This window comes from Heterocephalus glaber, unplaced genomic scaffold (assembly GCF_053883595.1).
Source record: "Heterocephalus glaber isolate CG9 unplaced genomic scaffold, H.glaber_assembly_v1.0 deba00001569, whole genome shotgun sequence".
In the NCBI taxonomy this organism is placed as follows: Eukaryota; Metazoa; Chordata; class Mammalia; order Rodentia; family Bathyergidae; genus Heterocephalus; species Heterocephalus glaber.
The window spans coordinates 2,853,295-2,869,229 of NW_028258354.1; the positions used below are offsets into that span (position 1 = coordinate 2,853,295).

At 44.3% G+C, this 15,935-nt stretch overlaps 1 protein-coding gene across 1 annotated transcript; it reads right to left on the minus strand.

Annotated features, from left to right (window-relative positions):
* Positions 1–515: 515 nt before the first annotated feature.
* Sdr9c7 (short chain dehydrogenase/reductase family 9C member 7) lies at positions 516–15,372 on the minus strand. The gene is made up of 4 exons (XM_004861271.3): positions 14,938–15,372; positions 11,779–12,037; positions 10,933–11,096; positions 516–4,467 (listed from the first exon to the last, which is right to left on the minus strand). Exons 1-4 carry the CDS (start codon positions 15,236–15,238, stop codon positions 4,250–4,252), a joined length of 942 nt encoding a protein of 313 aa, XP_004861328.1. The 5' UTR covers positions 15,239–15,372; the 3' UTR covers positions 516–4,249.
* Between the last annotated feature and the right edge of the window lie 563 nt (positions 15,373–15,935).

The window sequence follows — 15,935 nt, forward strand, 5'->3', positions numbered from 1 at the left end:
GACTGGTGGTGGTAGCTATATTCATACGCTAAAGCTCACCAAACTGTATGCTTAAATGGATGGATTTGATTTTATGTAAATTTTCCCTTAATTATGTTGATTAAGAAAAAGATAAGCAGCTTTCCTGGTCATTTACTATATTACTGTATTTTCTCTTTTCTATGACACTTAGCAGTATATAAAATTATTTTATTCACTTCTTTATTTTATATCTACTGCCCAACTCCTCCCTCTATTAAAATATAAACTCTTGGACCAAGGATTTAGCTCAGTGGTGCCGCTCCTGCCTGGCAAGTACAAGGTCCCGAGTTCGATTCCCAATGCCGAAAAAAATAAAATATAAACTCTTTGAAGGGAAAAGAAAAAACCTACCGTAACTCCAAAATCTAGAACTATGCCTGGTGTGTAAAAGGAACATAATAAATTTTTCTTGACAGATTGATTTAAAAAAAAAAAAAAAATATATATATATATATATATATATATATGATTTCATCCATTTTCATCATTCCTGCTACTTCCACTTCACCCCAGAATACTGTCATCTCTTGCCTAGTGTCTTAGTCACTCTCCTAGTCACTGGAACAAAATACCTAACACCCATAACTTAAAGAAAGAGAGGTTTATTTTGTCTCACGGTTCAGAAGTTTCAATCCATGTTTGGGAGGCTTAAACACAAAATGGCTTGGTGGAAGGGCCTGGGCAGAGGGAAGCCGCTCACATCACGTTGGCCAGATAGCAGAAGGAGACTAGGAGTCAGGCCGGTGATACACCCTGCTAGGTCAAGCCTCCAGTGATCACCTCTTCTGACCAGCCCCCACCTTCTAATGTCACGTTTAGCTGGAGCACCCTTGTGATTCAATCAGCCTTCAAAAGCCCTACCTATGAGCACATAGGCCTTGGAGGACATCCATAAATCTTAACACCTGATTATATAATTGCTTCCTTGTGGGTCTCCTTGTTTCCTCCATTGCCCCCTCAATGTGATCTCCCACAGTGCTCCTTTTTAAATGTAAATCATATTACTACTCACCTAATTTATAAAATGTGGACATAAACTGATTAAAAAGCTAAATAAATGCACAAGAAAGAAAAGACAACTTAAAATTCTAGGAAAATATAAGAGCTATACAAGAAATGTCATAGTCCTGACATGAAATGAACTGAAATATAACACTGAAACAGTTATGACCCTCAGCTTATAAATTTTAAAAATACTTCAACTATCAGTAATGAGGTGGAGGGCTGACCTTCAGATCAAAAAAGGTCTACTTCACAGATTACCACTTAAATGTCTGCTATCCCAGTCCACATGCCTCTACGTCTTCTTGCCAAGACTGATTGGACACATAAATCTGAGTTCATTCAGATTCATCTACCTAAACACACAATGGGGCTGTTACTTCCCTGAATCTTGCCATTTCTTCAGAATGCTTCCGAAAGTCCCCTCTGCTCTGGAAACTCCAAAGCTCACCCTTTTCTCTCATGAGCCAGAGTTAATCTCCTTGTCTTAGGGGAAGGACCCTGCTTATCTGAAATACTGGGGACACTCACAAATAACATTCCCTTTTGCTTCATTCCCCAAACTCTGTAATTTATTTAAAGATAGTAGGGTTGGGAGAAACTAAAGCTGACAAAAGGGCAGGAAACTCATATATTCTGTCAAATGTCTCACCTTAGGTAACGTGTCAAATTGGCCACCTACTTGAGTGGGGAAAGGGGAAATTTAAAAACAAGGAGCAATGGAAAAGTGTACATCAATGTTATTATGCCTTGTGTTTAGATGTCCCCCTAAAGCCTCATGTAGTCACACATGGGGCTTTTTCAGAGGTGGCTGGATCTAGAGTGTGTGATACCGGAATTGATTCATGGTGCAATGCTAGGGCACTAGAATTAAAGGGGTTACCTGCCCTAAGTAGCCTGGATAAGATATAAGGGCTAGAAAAAGCTGTGGTCATCTCTTGTTTGTTTTGCTACTTTCTGTCCACCATGAACTGCTTCTCCTCTGCAATTCCCCTCTGCCAGGCCACTCTGCCTTGGAGCCAACCAGTGATGGGCTGAAATCTCTACAAACTGTGAGCTAAATAAATCTCCCCTCCTTTAACTTTGGGTATTTTGTCTTAGCAACAAGAAAAGTAACTAAGACTAATATCTAGGAATATTATCTAATTGTAGTTTTTCCCTACTAAAAGTTTTTGTGTCTTCAACAAAGAAAACTTATTTTTGACCTTTGTTCAACCCTGTCAATAGCATACAGGTGTGAATTTTTAATTTTTCTGGGCAGTAAGCATTGTGACTGACTCCCTAAATTCCCACTCTATCCTATCACTAATCCAAGCAAGTCATAGCAACCTCCCCATTTGTCAGTGACTGGTTCATGGATGGACTAGCTTAAGCCAGTGAGGGTCAGTGGAATTCAAGGAGCCTTCCTGAGGGCTCTGGGAAGGCACCTTCCTCCATCTTGACTGCCCTGGAAAAGCAACTCTCTCTTCTCCTGTGAGTTGACAGTAAGGAAGCCTGGCATGCCCACTGCCACTGACGTTCATTCTACAGTAATAAAGGATGAAGCTAAAGCTGTGAAGTGGCAGAGCAAAGAAGTAGAAAGAACCTACAGCCTTGATTCCATCATTCGGTTGCTGGTCCAGCCCTTCCTCTTTGTTGTTTAACCCATTGTGAGTTGGCTTTTTCTGTTGCTCAGTGCATTCTGCCCAATTCAGAACTTGGTGCCAGGGATAAAAGCACTGCCAGTGACAGGCTGTAGTGTGTTGCATGTGGCCCCACAACACATGCCTATATGCTAATCCTTAGAACCTAGAGAATTATTTCATTTGGAAAAAGGACTCTTTTTAGATATAATTAAATCATTTTTTTTTACTATTTTCAAGTTCAGCCACATGTTGAAGACATAAGTTAAAGACATTTTAATTTTTTAAAATCCATGTTTACCTTTATTATATTACAGGATTATTTATCAAGGTCAAAAGTTTTTTTCAACAGAAGTTTAAGGTGATTTCTTTTTTAAACATTTAGTTCTATGACTTATTTGACAGTGTTACTAATTTCAAAGATTGATTCTTTTATGACTAAAAACAAACAAACAAAAACATGGTCTGAGAATCTGCATGTCTGAGTTCTCCATCTTGGCCACTAAGCTGCAGGTGAGGGATGGGGCTCTAGAGGTAGTTACTTCTCCTATAGACCTATCAATGGCTCCCAAGTAACTACACACTGCAGAATCATCCCGGTCTGTATTGCAAATACATATTTCTGAACCCTACCCAAGGTCTAATAAATCAGATTTTCTAACACTGGAGCCCAAGAATATATATATATATATATATATATATATATATATATATATATATATTTATTTATTTAATTGGAAGACTCTGATGTGTTTGTGCACTACTGCATGATGATCCCCCAGTGTGCCTCTCACTTTATTTTCTGGTTTCTGATCCTTCTGTCACTGCCCTATCTGTGCTGACAGATATTGTGCTATGATAAAAACACAAAATAAACAGTAAAAATTCAAGGCAATGAGGGCCGGGGATTTAGCTCAGTGGTTTTGCCGCCTGCTGCGCAAGCGCAAGGACCCGAGTTCGATCCCCGGTACCAAAAAAAAAAATCAAGGCAATGGTTTCATCATCTTCATAGTGATGATCTTCACCCCCTTCGTAGTGCTTTGTAGGTAGTAGGCATTCAATAAATATTAGGATAGTTAAGCAATAGTGGTTAAATAAATGAATGTCATTTCACATGGATTCAAATCACCTATATAGAGAGAAATATAGAGTGAAAAACTATTTTAAACTATTGTTGAAGATGCTCTTGAGCTCCTGGCTGCTGTACTGTGTCCTTCAGTAATGGTTGTATGGCTGAGCTATGAGTATCTGAAGACCCATGGGGAGGAAACTGAGATTCTTCTGCCAGCCAGATTATCACAGAGTATTTCCCAGAGGTGGTAACAGCTTGAGACTCAGATTCCCTGCCCTCCCCCTTGACTTTTCCAGGCCAAGAAAAATTTGTATCCTGCCTGTCTTTGGGGCAATGTTGCAGGTCTTCAAATCCGCAAAGGCTATGTCAGGGTTGTGGGGTACCCAGCAAGGGAGAGGAGGCATCCGTCACAACGATGCCAGCTGAGCTCAGTGTCGTTTGCAGCCAGTACCCCAGGACGTCTGATACCACCACAGTCCTTCCTTCCCCGCTTCCTGTGCATTCCACCATCCACCCCTGGAAGCTTCCCGGCTCAGACACTGTCTGCTGGCTTTGGAAGGTACCGGCTCAGGATGAAATCTGTCACAGGGGTGGGCAACTTTGCCAAGGGAATGTAGAGGAGTTTGGCATCCAGGCCAGGGTTGTAGCGGATACGAGGAGTCCGGGAAACAATGGCGTGCTCCATACTATTGATGACATCGGTGATTCTCGGCTCTGCCAGTTCCAACATGTTGCTCAGCTTGTAAGTATCTGTTGGGAGAGGGGTAATGAAAGGCTCTGTTATGCTTTATAAAGGATTGTTTCTTCCAAATCCCATCCAAGTTAACATTTCAGAACAAAAAAAGGAGGCAGAGTGAATGATGGGGGAGTGGGGACAGGACAGAAAATGTGTCTGTATGTGTAGAAAAATGGGAAGTAAGGAAGTAAAAATATTATCTGAGAATTCCTAGCTACTAAAGGCTTTTTATTTTGTGTGTGTATTTCTTCTATTTCTCACATTTTTCTACAAAAGCATGTAGGAAAAACATGTTATTTTTTTTAAAAAGTAGTTATCCTGCTCCTGCCTTGGTCCTAAGTCCATTGTGGATGCCGATGACCAAGGCATAGACAGGCCCCTTGAAGGGTTCTCCTGTCCATGAGGTGCCCCCAGGAATGGGGAAGGGAAAGGCCACGTGATGCCCGACGAGGCCCCTCCTTGGGACACTGGGACAGAGATAGACTAGGGAAAGGGGGGCTCAGATTTCAGTGAGAGCCCCAAGGACTCCAAAGGAACTGGAGCCTGAGAGTCAGACTTCCCTACATGGGATTAAAATTGGAAATCAAAAGCTGCCCCAACTTTGGGATAGGCCAGGTAGGCAGGGTCAAGACTCTTGTAAGTGACTGGTGAAGACAGGCCAGTGTCACTCAAGTGCCCTTCATCCAGACTTGGAAGAACTAACTTAACTCCCTTGCTGTTTCCTGGAGAGAACACTGCTGAAGTGAAAAGCCAACCAAAATTTTGGTGTCACTCCGAAAGCCACGGTCAATTAAAGGCAGACTGTCTATAAAACATACAGGAAACCTCTGACCTTAGACTTGTCACAGAGTCCACCACCAGTAAGGCTGGGGCAGGAAGGCAAGTGTGAAGGACCCACTCAGGTTCTCAGGGCTCTGCACTCACTCAAGAGTGGGGAGACCTTCGAGACTGAAGATCTGAAGGCAAGCAGACCTGAGGAGATGTTTGGGACAGTGTCCCCTGAAGCACGAGGAGGTCCCACACAGGCAGTGGGGTGGAAAGTACCCAATCACGGGAGGTGGTATGAGGCACATTCTTTCATTGTTCTTGCAAATATTTCTATCAGCTTCCATTTTGTGTAAGCACTCACTAGTGGGAAAGGAAATAGAAGTTTCCATCTAGTCCTTGTCACTGTCCTTGGCAATAAGGAAGAACATGGACTTTGGATTTGGACACTTAGGAAAATGTTTCTGTTCTTGAGAGAATTAAGCAAGACAAGTGTCAAGTATTAAGGTTAAGACTTTGGCTCTTTGAACGGCTCCAACAGCTAAGTTTTTATCCCTTTCTCCTTTGCCAGGGACAAGGCTGCAGGTGTTAGGCACACTATCCCCAAGAAGTGGGGGCAGAGGGTCTAAAAGGGGAATTTTGGATGAAAAAAGAAACTGAACCAGGATCCATGCTCCTCCTCCAGCCAGTGGCACAGGTTCAGCTCTATCAGGCCCAGGACGTCATTCACTGTTGCCCGTCCCCTGATTCTGAGCTCCACTTCTTTGGGAAGGTGCCTATGTCAGTTGTTATTAAGGAGCCATTTCCAATATGGTTCCATTCTGGACATAGTTAAAAATGAACCCAAGAAAGCTGGCCCTTGGTCCTGGGGTTGACAAGCCAGAGGCATGGTTGATCTGTCCCACAGCAACTGGCTAGAGGTTATGTCACAACCACTCCAATACTGTTCAGTCTGTCTGCAGCATCTCCCCCACTTCCCACAAGCACCATGACTTTTTACTGCTGTCTTCAATCTCCGTGACTTTCTGAGTAATCTCCCAGTTGGCTTCTCTTTCCTTCCCAGTACACACAAATGTGACCAGGAATTTCAGAACTACTTAAAAGGCCCAGTAACTGAGGATAAGATCCATGCTCCTCAGTGCAGCTGCTGCAGCCTTTTATGCCCCATCTCTACTCTCTCTGCCCTCAGTCCCCTTCACACTTTTTTCATGCCCAAGGTTTGTTTCATTCATTATGCAACTAATTGGACTACTTTCCATTTTTGTCCAGTTCTCCTAACAATCCATGAAAGAAGAATTATTATACTTTGTAAGTGAATAAGCCAAAGTTTAGAGAGTTGTGTCACGTGATTATAGGGACTGCTGGAATCTGAACCCAGAATCCATATTACCTCCAAAGCACTCAATCCTATGTTGGTCTCCAAATGTAGCCGTGCTCCTCCTTTTGTGTGAAACATCTACCATCGATCCCTTTTGGTGAACTCCTATTCATCCTTCAAAACTCATTAAGGCATTCATTATCACCTCTGTGAGGCTTTTGACAGCAGAATTAAGTTTCTCTACTGTTTACTGTTGCTTTGCTTTGGACACTTGTGCCTTATTGCACAACTCTTGCATGATACTGTATTTGCTTTTACATCTACCCTTTCTTTGTCTCATTCCTGCATCCCACTAGGTGCCTTATGGAAAGTAGAGTGCAACTACCTGGGGAAACATTTATTTAAAGGTAGTTGCCATCTGTCTGAAAAAGTTCCTCTGAAATCATGGTGTACACTGTAGAGGAACCAGACTATACAGTATTTTATAAGCAGAATCCTTACTATTATTCAGGATAACAATACCTGCTTTTTGACAAGTGATTTCCAGAGGAAGTTGGCCTTTGTGCAGATTTGTTTGTAGGCTGCTTTGGAGACTCTACAATCTCTGCCTGCATTGAGTACTTACTTAGGCAATGGCCTTGTAAAGTTTCCAGACACTGGTTGGAACTGCATTTCATTCTAGCCTCATAAATAATTTGGACCATTCTTTGCTAAGTAAGTTTTAGGACAGTGGTGGCAAACCTATGGCTCACATGCCACAGCGGACTGTTTGTATCATCAACAGCTCTAAAAGGATTCCATCACTGTTTTAGAGGGATCACACAGAGGATTTGTATTACACCCCCCATCCCCCACCCCTGCCCACCATCTTTTTCCCAACAGCTGCAGACTTCCCTTTGGAGACGCATACCTCCTCCATCCAAATCTTCAGTCTAGGCAGAGCGTATTACCCAGCCTAAGCCAATCAGACCTTCACACCCCCATGGGCACAGAGACTGGCTTAGGGTTGGACACATCCTGTAGTTTACTCTGGTCCAGCCACCACAGGCCCTCTAGGTGAGAATGAATTTTAGAACTTTCAGGAGAACTATTGGAAAGAACTCTCCCCTTTTCTCAGTAGACTTCACTCAGGAGGAAGTGAGGAGAGGCACTCAGGGAGAGATGAGGTCCCCACAAGGAAGAGTTTGTGAGACTAGAGTCAATACTACACAAGCAAAGTCAAGAAACAGGGTGAAACCAGTTCCTAACTGTATCTTTTAAGGCTGGATCAGGCTGTGCTTAAAGTTCATTTTGCTCAACCTTTTAGTCACATGAGTCATATTTATTTTCTGCTTAAATAATTTATGTTAGATTTTCTGTTATTTGTAACTAAGAAAATTCTAACTGTTGTAATTCTGTGGAACTTTTTTTCTGTCACAGAATTTCAATGTCCAGAGCTAAAAGATTACTTTCTTTAAGGAACAATTCTCTGAATATCTTTTCCCTGAGTCTTCCCTAAATCAGTGAATAAATATACCTCCATCCACCAGGTTCCTCTTCATAAACCTCACACCCATTCTTAATGGTTTCCTCTCCACCCACAGTGGCAGCTTACTCAATACATTGGCATCCAGCTTCTTTCCAACTCTGTCTCCTGTCTACTCCAAACCACCATCATGTCTACCCTGGAAGCCTGAGCAACCAGAAATCTGTGATTTCCCAATCACAGATCAGATCACATTCTTGATCCTCAGTGTGCCCTGATGCTTATTTATACCGTGCCTCACCCCTCAGCCACACCTCACTGCTTCCCATCTGCAGGTTTCTTTAAAGTTTCCCCAAAGGATTGTCTTAGCTCAGAGCCCTGCTGCAAAAATCTCCCTGCTCAACCTTCCTTTCCACTTTCCAGCAATGTCTAACCCTTATTCTTCCTCAAAGTAAACCCGAAGAAGGCTCTCCTGTGCCATAATCTGCACTGGGCCCCAAATTCCCACTGCTGTTCTTCTTTCATAACTTTGTTTCTCCTCTTTGTGCCACTTAATCACATTTAAGATTAAGTGTATGTATTTGTTAACATTTGTCTTCTCTATGGAGTCTAAAACTACAGGCAGCAGGGGGCAAACCCACCTCTTTGCCCACACCAACTCCCCAGCCCCACACAAAGCCTGTGCAGTGAAAGGTACATTAAGTGAAAAAATAGCTTTCTGGTTTTTGTGTCTTGGCTTTTAATTCTGTCGATGTATGATGTTGAAACAGCATGTCACTAAAACCCCCGCCAGATAGTAGCAGACCTACCACAGATTTGACTAAGTCATCGCATTTAGTCCGTTGCTACAGTTTGGATCTGGAATGTCCCCCAAAGGCCTTTGTGTCAAAGGTTTGTTCTATTGCCTGGCATTACTGGAAGGTAGTGGCACTTTAGGATGTAGGGCCTAATGAGAGATCTTTAGGCCAAGTGAGGGTGTACCGTTGAAGGGAACTGTGGGGCCCAGCTCCCTTCCTCTTTCTCTCTTTTGCTTCTAGGCCACAAGGTAAGCAGTTCTGCTCTGCCACACAATCCTGCCATGATGTGCAGCCACCACCCAAAGCAATTGATCATGGACTGAAATCTCTAAAACTGTGAGCCAAGAACACCTTTTCTCTTTATAAGTTGATTATCTTCAGCATTTGTTATAGTAATAGAAAGCTGATTAACACATCCATCCAGAAATTCTGAGTATATTTCAAAAATTCATCACTTTGGATTTTTTGGTTTTTTGTTTGTTTGTCTGATTGTTTTTGTACTGGAGAACTCAGGACCTTGCACTTGCAAGGCAGGTTCAGTGTCACTGAGCTAAATCCCTGGCCCATCACTTTAGATTTTTAATATAAGAACTTATAGCTTGTAGATATTGTATCAGCATAATGGAGAGTAAGAGGCCATACCAGTCTAAGAAATGATAATAACAACAACCACAAACTTAAATTGTTCTTACCAGGGACCAGGTGCTACACTATACCTAGAGTATAGGTATGCTATACTATGCTATGCTATGCTATGCTATGCTATACTATACTGTACTATACTATACTATACTATACTATACTATACTATACTATACTATACTTAGTGACTTTATTTTCATTTAACTCATTGCAGATGAGAACACTGAGAGGTTGAGGAACCTGCCCAAGGCCAGCATGCAAGCTGAAATCTCCACCAGCAGAGTAGTTCTAACTCTAAGAGCTAAACCACTACAGAAAATCGCCTCTCTGGAATGTTCACAGCAGCCATGTAAAAGAGAAAAAGAAATGTTAAGGAGAAAAATAAAGGTTAGGGAAATGTAGGAGCAGGCAGCTGAGGCCCAGAGGGAGCAAGAGCAGGACCAATGGCAGCTGCTTCACTCTGGACCAAGGAAACATCCTAATCAGCACAGTGCCAGCCCCTCTTTTTTCCTCAGAAAGGCTGCTGGAGAAGACTGGCCCCTGTCAAGGAGGTTATCAGCTAACTGTGTCAGGGCCAGTTTCTGTTGACAGAAGTTACCCACACAAAGGTGACCACAGAAGTTGTGCTAGGCTAGGGGCTTCCTCCTATCTGGCTCTGGGAGCTATGAAATGCAGAGACCGACAATTTCTTGTGTCTCCTCTCCTCTTAAAACCAGCTGAGCTTCGAGATTAGATGCTCTAAGTGAACACGGGGCTCTCTGGTCTCACAGCCTTTCCATCTCCTGCCGGGAAATGCTCCAACATCTGACACAATTCCTCTTTTACTGCCTCTAAGGCCGGGCTCTCTCATCCTCTCCTGTGGGCAAGCTCCATCCATCCCCAAACTGGGAAGTTTTGACATCATGGTCAACATCTAAGATGTCCCTTTGTCACTCTCCAAAGCACCAAAGGTTCAGAGGGGACATTTAGCTCAGAGAGAAGGGAGTCACCAAGGGACCCATCCTTGTAAAGACCCAGGTATTTAATTTCCTCCTTATTTAACAAGCACTAAGTGCAAGATAATTCACACATATTAATTCTCATAGCAACTCTTTTAAGTAGGCACTTTTATTAGTTCCATTTTACAGAGGAGAAAACTGAGGCTTGAGGAGACTACTGAAAACGTCCAAAGTCTCCTAGCTGGTAAGTGTAAGAGTTGGTACTTGAACTGTGGCAGTCAGCTTCAGCAGCTCTGCTCTTATTCACTTCTCTGTGCTCATCTCAATGCATTTTCACCTGACTCACCTGCATATTGATGTTTAGGGCCAGGTACCAGGTATAGCAGTATCTCTACTGGTTAGAACCAGCAGGCATGGTTCTAACACTGAAACCCCAGCCCTGCCACTAGCTGTATGGCCTTAGACCCCGAGTCCCATCATCTATAAACCAAAAGCCAGTCAGAGACTCCAAGATCTACCTGCCCCCATCCAAGACCTCGCACCCTGGTACTTACAGATGCGGAAGTACTCCTCTCCATAGCTGTCTCGTGTCTCCTGAGGCAGTCTCTCCCACATCTTCCTCAGTTTCTTATTGATGCCCTCCTTGCCCAGAATGGATGTCTTGTAGTTCCCCGGCTCAATGATGCTGACTTTCACCCCAAAGTAGTGCATCTCACGCCTGGGAAAATAGAATTTCACTCTGGTGAAGGCCTCAAGATGACAGTCATCAAGGAGAGTTACTTCTGGAGGGAACTGCCTCTCCAGGAACCTGGAGGCACACACCTCCACCCCTGGCAGCTGGCCCAGGCATTGCCTTTATGCAGTTCTTCCCAAGGACCTCAGTCCTTTCCCAAGCTCATCTGGTAATCTCTGGACAATTTGCATTTAGACAAATGCAGCAGGAAATCAGTGCAGAATCTAGGCCAAGACCTTCCTCCCACCAGGTGCCTCCTACTCTCAGCCCCACACCCTGCACCCATACAACAGAAGGAGTGATGAGATCTGCACAAAGCCTACTAGTATCCTCCTCTGAGGGTCTCCCAGGTCCATCTTTGGCTCCAGACCTCTGTATCTGTTTAGGGGACTCTTTCTCACTCCTACAGGCCCAAACAGTACTTCCTCCATTCTGGAACTTCTCAAGGAAGTCCCACCTCCTGTCCTCTATCTCCAACCCACCTCTTCTCCACATTCTTTCTTCTCCTGGTAGTTGGGAAAGGCTCACTAAGATTCAGCCTTCCTCCTGCTGCTGTTTTAGCCTTCTTGCTCCAGAATGCCCTGGCCCACATGCTAGGAAGCCAGCTCTCTAAGTTAAAACTCACTGGATCCCCACCTAGAACAGTTTGGTCCCAGGGCCCACTCACCTGATACTGTCAGAGAAGGCCTCAATGCCAAACTTGGAGACACAGTAGCCACCACCAATGAGAGCCACACGACCACCAGAGCTAGACATATTGACCACCCTGCCTCGGGCTTTCTTGACCATAGGCAGCATGTGGAGGGTTACGTCGATTGTTCCCACCAGGTTCACGTTGATCACCTTTACAAAATCCTCCTTTGTCAGCCATTCATTGGGACCACTGGGAAGACCCACACCAGCGTTGTTTACCAGGGCCCAGAGGCCTGGGGATGAGATGGAGGGAGAGAGAAACACACAGGAATCAGCAGTGTCTCTGGGAAAACACCACGGACAATTAGCTACCAGCCCAGGGTCACGGAGGATAGCTGAGCTAGTATGCAAGACACAAGATGGCATTGTTTGGGTGAGGCAGCTATGACAACATGGTATGCCTTTTACTGATATCCTTTTCATAACAATGAATTAGTGTTTAATTCCTTCACCGATCATGTTTCCTCTTTTCTATTCACTTAAGTATAAGAAACCAGCTCCATTTCACCTGTCAACAAAGTCAATTCCTTTATTTATTTATCCTTTCACATTCATTCGTGCACCTACTCTTTACCAATTACAGGGCAAAGGAGATATAAAATGAACAAGAAAGGTCTTATTCTCCGAGGAGCTCACAGACAAAATAAAATATTATTTATAAATAAATATATAAGACATTTAAATAAAACACTTATGGGAAAATATGATAAAGGCTCTCCTATTGGGTTGGATTGATAGAGATGGGGAGCAATAATGCTAAGTATGATCATTCACATCTGTAGGAACTCAAGAGCCCCAAGTTCTAGGCCTAGCTCTATCTCCAGCCTCAGACAGGTCGCTTTCCTCTCTAGGTCTCAAGTTCTTCATCAGACTGATCTAGAGCAATTGTTTCTGGCTCGTTTCTCCTGCTAGGGAAGGAGCTGCAGGAGAAGCATTTCTTTCATTTGTTTTACATATTGAGCTTCCAAGTACAATTTCCCTGGAGAAGGATAACCCTCAGTGCCTTCTTGTAGTTCTTTCATCCAAGGATCCCATGAGTCTCACCCCTGGCTCCTTCCCTTCCCCATTCCCATCTAATTCCCCATCTTGACCAACACAGCCTCAAGATACCCTGCCTGGCACAGTCACTTCTCTTCTGGTGGCAGGTCTGGATGCAAACTGTAATTCTGGTCCACCTATCCCCTGGCATCCCTGCCAAGCCAGGCCCCCTGTCTTCCTGCCTTCATCCAATTAGAGAGACTCTGGGAGACCAGCTGGCTGATAGGGCTTAGAACCTTCCAGCTAGGGAGACATTCTTGCCTTACAGAGGAGAAAAATGAGGCTCCTGAGACCCAAAGATCACAAAACTCCAGCAGTCTCTGCCTTTGGGGAAGGGACACACACCACCACTACCTCTGATCATCCTGGTAAAGGGCTCCAGCAGAGGATGCACTACCTGCTGGGGAAGAAAGACAACTTTTCTATTCTTTTTTCCCCCTGCAAAGAGTAACCAGGGAATAGTGAGAGCGGGCCTAACAGTTTTAGAGCTGTGCCAGCCTCATGTCCAGGGACTCTTAGGGGCAACAAGAAAGTATGCACTGTTTACCCTCTCCCCAGCTACAATTTCCAGTGCTTCTTAGATCAAAGATGTTGCCCAGTGGCACAAGCACAATAAAGGTCCCCCAAATATGTCACCATCCTAGTTCCTGGAACCTGTAAATATGTTAGGTTACATGAAAAAAAGGAATTAAAGTTTCAGATGGAATTAACATTGATCATCGGCAGACCTTAAAATGGGGAGATTATCCAGAATTCATGTGCCCAATATAATTACAAAGCTTCTTCTAAGAGGAAGAAGGCAGAAACTAGAGAACCAAAGAGATGGAAAGAGTGTAAAGAAGACGCAGCCCAACCTTGCTAGTCTTGAACGTGGAAAAAGTGGGCCATGAACCAAGAAATGCTGGTGGCCTCCATAAGATAAAGCAAGGAAACAGACTCTTTCTGGGGACCCCAGAAAAAAACAGCCCAGTGGAGACCTTCATATTAGCCTAGTGAGGCTCATCTTGGACTTTTCCCCTCAAGAATTACAAGATAATAAAGGTGTATTGTTTACCATATTTGAGTATATTTGTTACAGCAGCAATGGAAGACTAATACAGTATATTGCATGAGTCATGAACTCCATTGGCTTCAAGTTGAACGTAGGGGAGGGGTTGAAGCAGCCTGGTGGAGAGAGAGGCTCAGCCTTGCTGCATTATTCATTCATTAATTTTTCAACAAATATTTGTTAAGCACTCTCCTAGGTACCAGATACTATTCTAGGTACTGAGGACATGGAAAAAATAAAAGAGACAAAAAAACCCCAAAACCAACCTGTTCCCAGGAAGCTTTATTCCAGCAGCGCAACAAACAATAAATAAGTAAAAAGCATTGTGTACTTTATAGGGATAAATGCGAAGGATAAAAGTAAAATAAGGAGCTTGTATCTGGCTCCTCCTGGGCCCCAGAGCTCATTACTCTCTCTTGGGCAGAGCCCTAGCCTCATTTCTTTGGAAATGAGGACTTGCCAGGGTACTGCTGCTTCTACAACCATGCTATCCTATCCCTCTTGATCCCTCTCCTATACCCTGCCTGCTTCAAGTTCTCTGGGCAAGTCTTCATACGCTCTTGGTCCAGCCCCAAGCCCACAGCCTCCTTTCCCAATGGGACCAGCAACTCTCAAGTAGCCCCCAACTTCCAAGAGATCTGCCTCTCCATTGTGTCACACAGTCAAGGACAGCAAATGCCCCACTCATGGAAACCAACCTCCTGTCCCCTTGCTCTGCCCTAGCACGTCTATAGGATGGATGGTAGGACTACTGAAGTCTCTGAGAGGCACCTCCACCCTTCAAAGTCTGGACATACAGAACACATCTTCCCTTCCTTACCTCTTGTGCTCTGTCACTCTCAGTTTCTGGGAGAGAAACTCCTTGGAAAACCACCATGAACAGGCCAAGGCCAAACCATGCAGTAGGTTGCAATCCAGCTGAGCCAGCACCCTTCAGCCCTGTTCCTTTCATCACCTCTCCCACCTATTTGGACAGCAGGGTCCCTGAGACTGTTAGATGCTGAGAGTAAGAAAATTGTGAAAGCCAAAGAATGTAGTTTGCCCTACCTTGCTCGCCCACTTGGTCCCTCACCCACTGGGCCGCAGCCTTGACACTCTCAGTCTTGGTGATATCCAGTAGGGTGGTCTGCAGCTGGTAGGAGGTATCTTGCTGAAGTTTCTGAGCACCTTCCTCAGTAAGGCAAGCAGCCAGCACCCTCAAACCCCGTTCAACCAGTTGTCTGGCCAGCATATTCCCAAAGCCAGAGTCACAGCCAGTGATGAAGACATATTTCTCCGAAAGGTTGTGAACCAGATTGCAGTTCTTAAACCAGCGGTACATAAAACCTAAGTCTGTGATTGCCGCCATTGGGCAGTGGGGCCCAAGAAGGACAAGGCTCAGGAAACAGCAGGAGAAGCTGGTCTTCAGAGCCCAGCTGGCAGTCCACTGGAACACACAGGGAAGGAGAACTTCCACTTCTTGCCACAGATTCAGGGCCCTTGGGTGAGCCACCCTATAATTTTTATAGGTGGATGCATCACACCAACGAACCTAGTTGCAAGAAATTCAAGTCCAACCTGAAGATTTGTCACCTCTTCAAGCCCTGAGAGCCTCCCTCTCTCCCTCTGCCCTGATGGGTACTGGTGCCAAAAATGGGAAGGCCCCAGTGGCAGTGTGGGGACCAGGAGCCATCTCACCCAGGTAGTATAGACAGGATAAATGAGAAAGGGCTCAACCTAGACAGCTCCCCTGGGAGAAACCCTCCCCAGCCCTACTCCAGCCTAGGGATCAAAATCATCTGTCATAGGTACAGGCCTGTAAATAAATTCAATTTTTATTTTCAGGGAAAAAAATAAGACTAATTTATAAATGCAAAACGAACAGTAATTGGTCTTTGCCCTCCCAACCTCAAGAGTGAAGTCCAGGTCATCAGCCCTTTGGAATTCTTAGGTGGGTCTCCATCATGAGAGAGGATACTGTGGATTGCATGCCTCTGTTGTCCTGAGTCCAGAGGGAGGTGGACCCTCCTGAAAGGGAGGCTGGGGATATGAGGCTACAACTTTCA

Coding starts and splice junctions, on each gene's coding strand:
- Sdr9c7 (XM_004861271.3), bottom strand. CDS start 15,238: ATGGCGGCAATCACAGACTTAGGTTTTATGTACCGCTGGTTTAAGAAC. Junction 12,038..14,937: donor GGACCAAGTGGGCGAGCAAG/GTAGGGCAAACT, acceptor TCTCATCCCCAG/GCCTCTGGGCCCTGGTAAAC. Junction 4,468..10,932: donor AGAGGAGTACTTCCGCATCT/GTAAGTACCAGG, acceptor CTCTCCCAACAG/ATACTTACAAGCTGAGCAAC.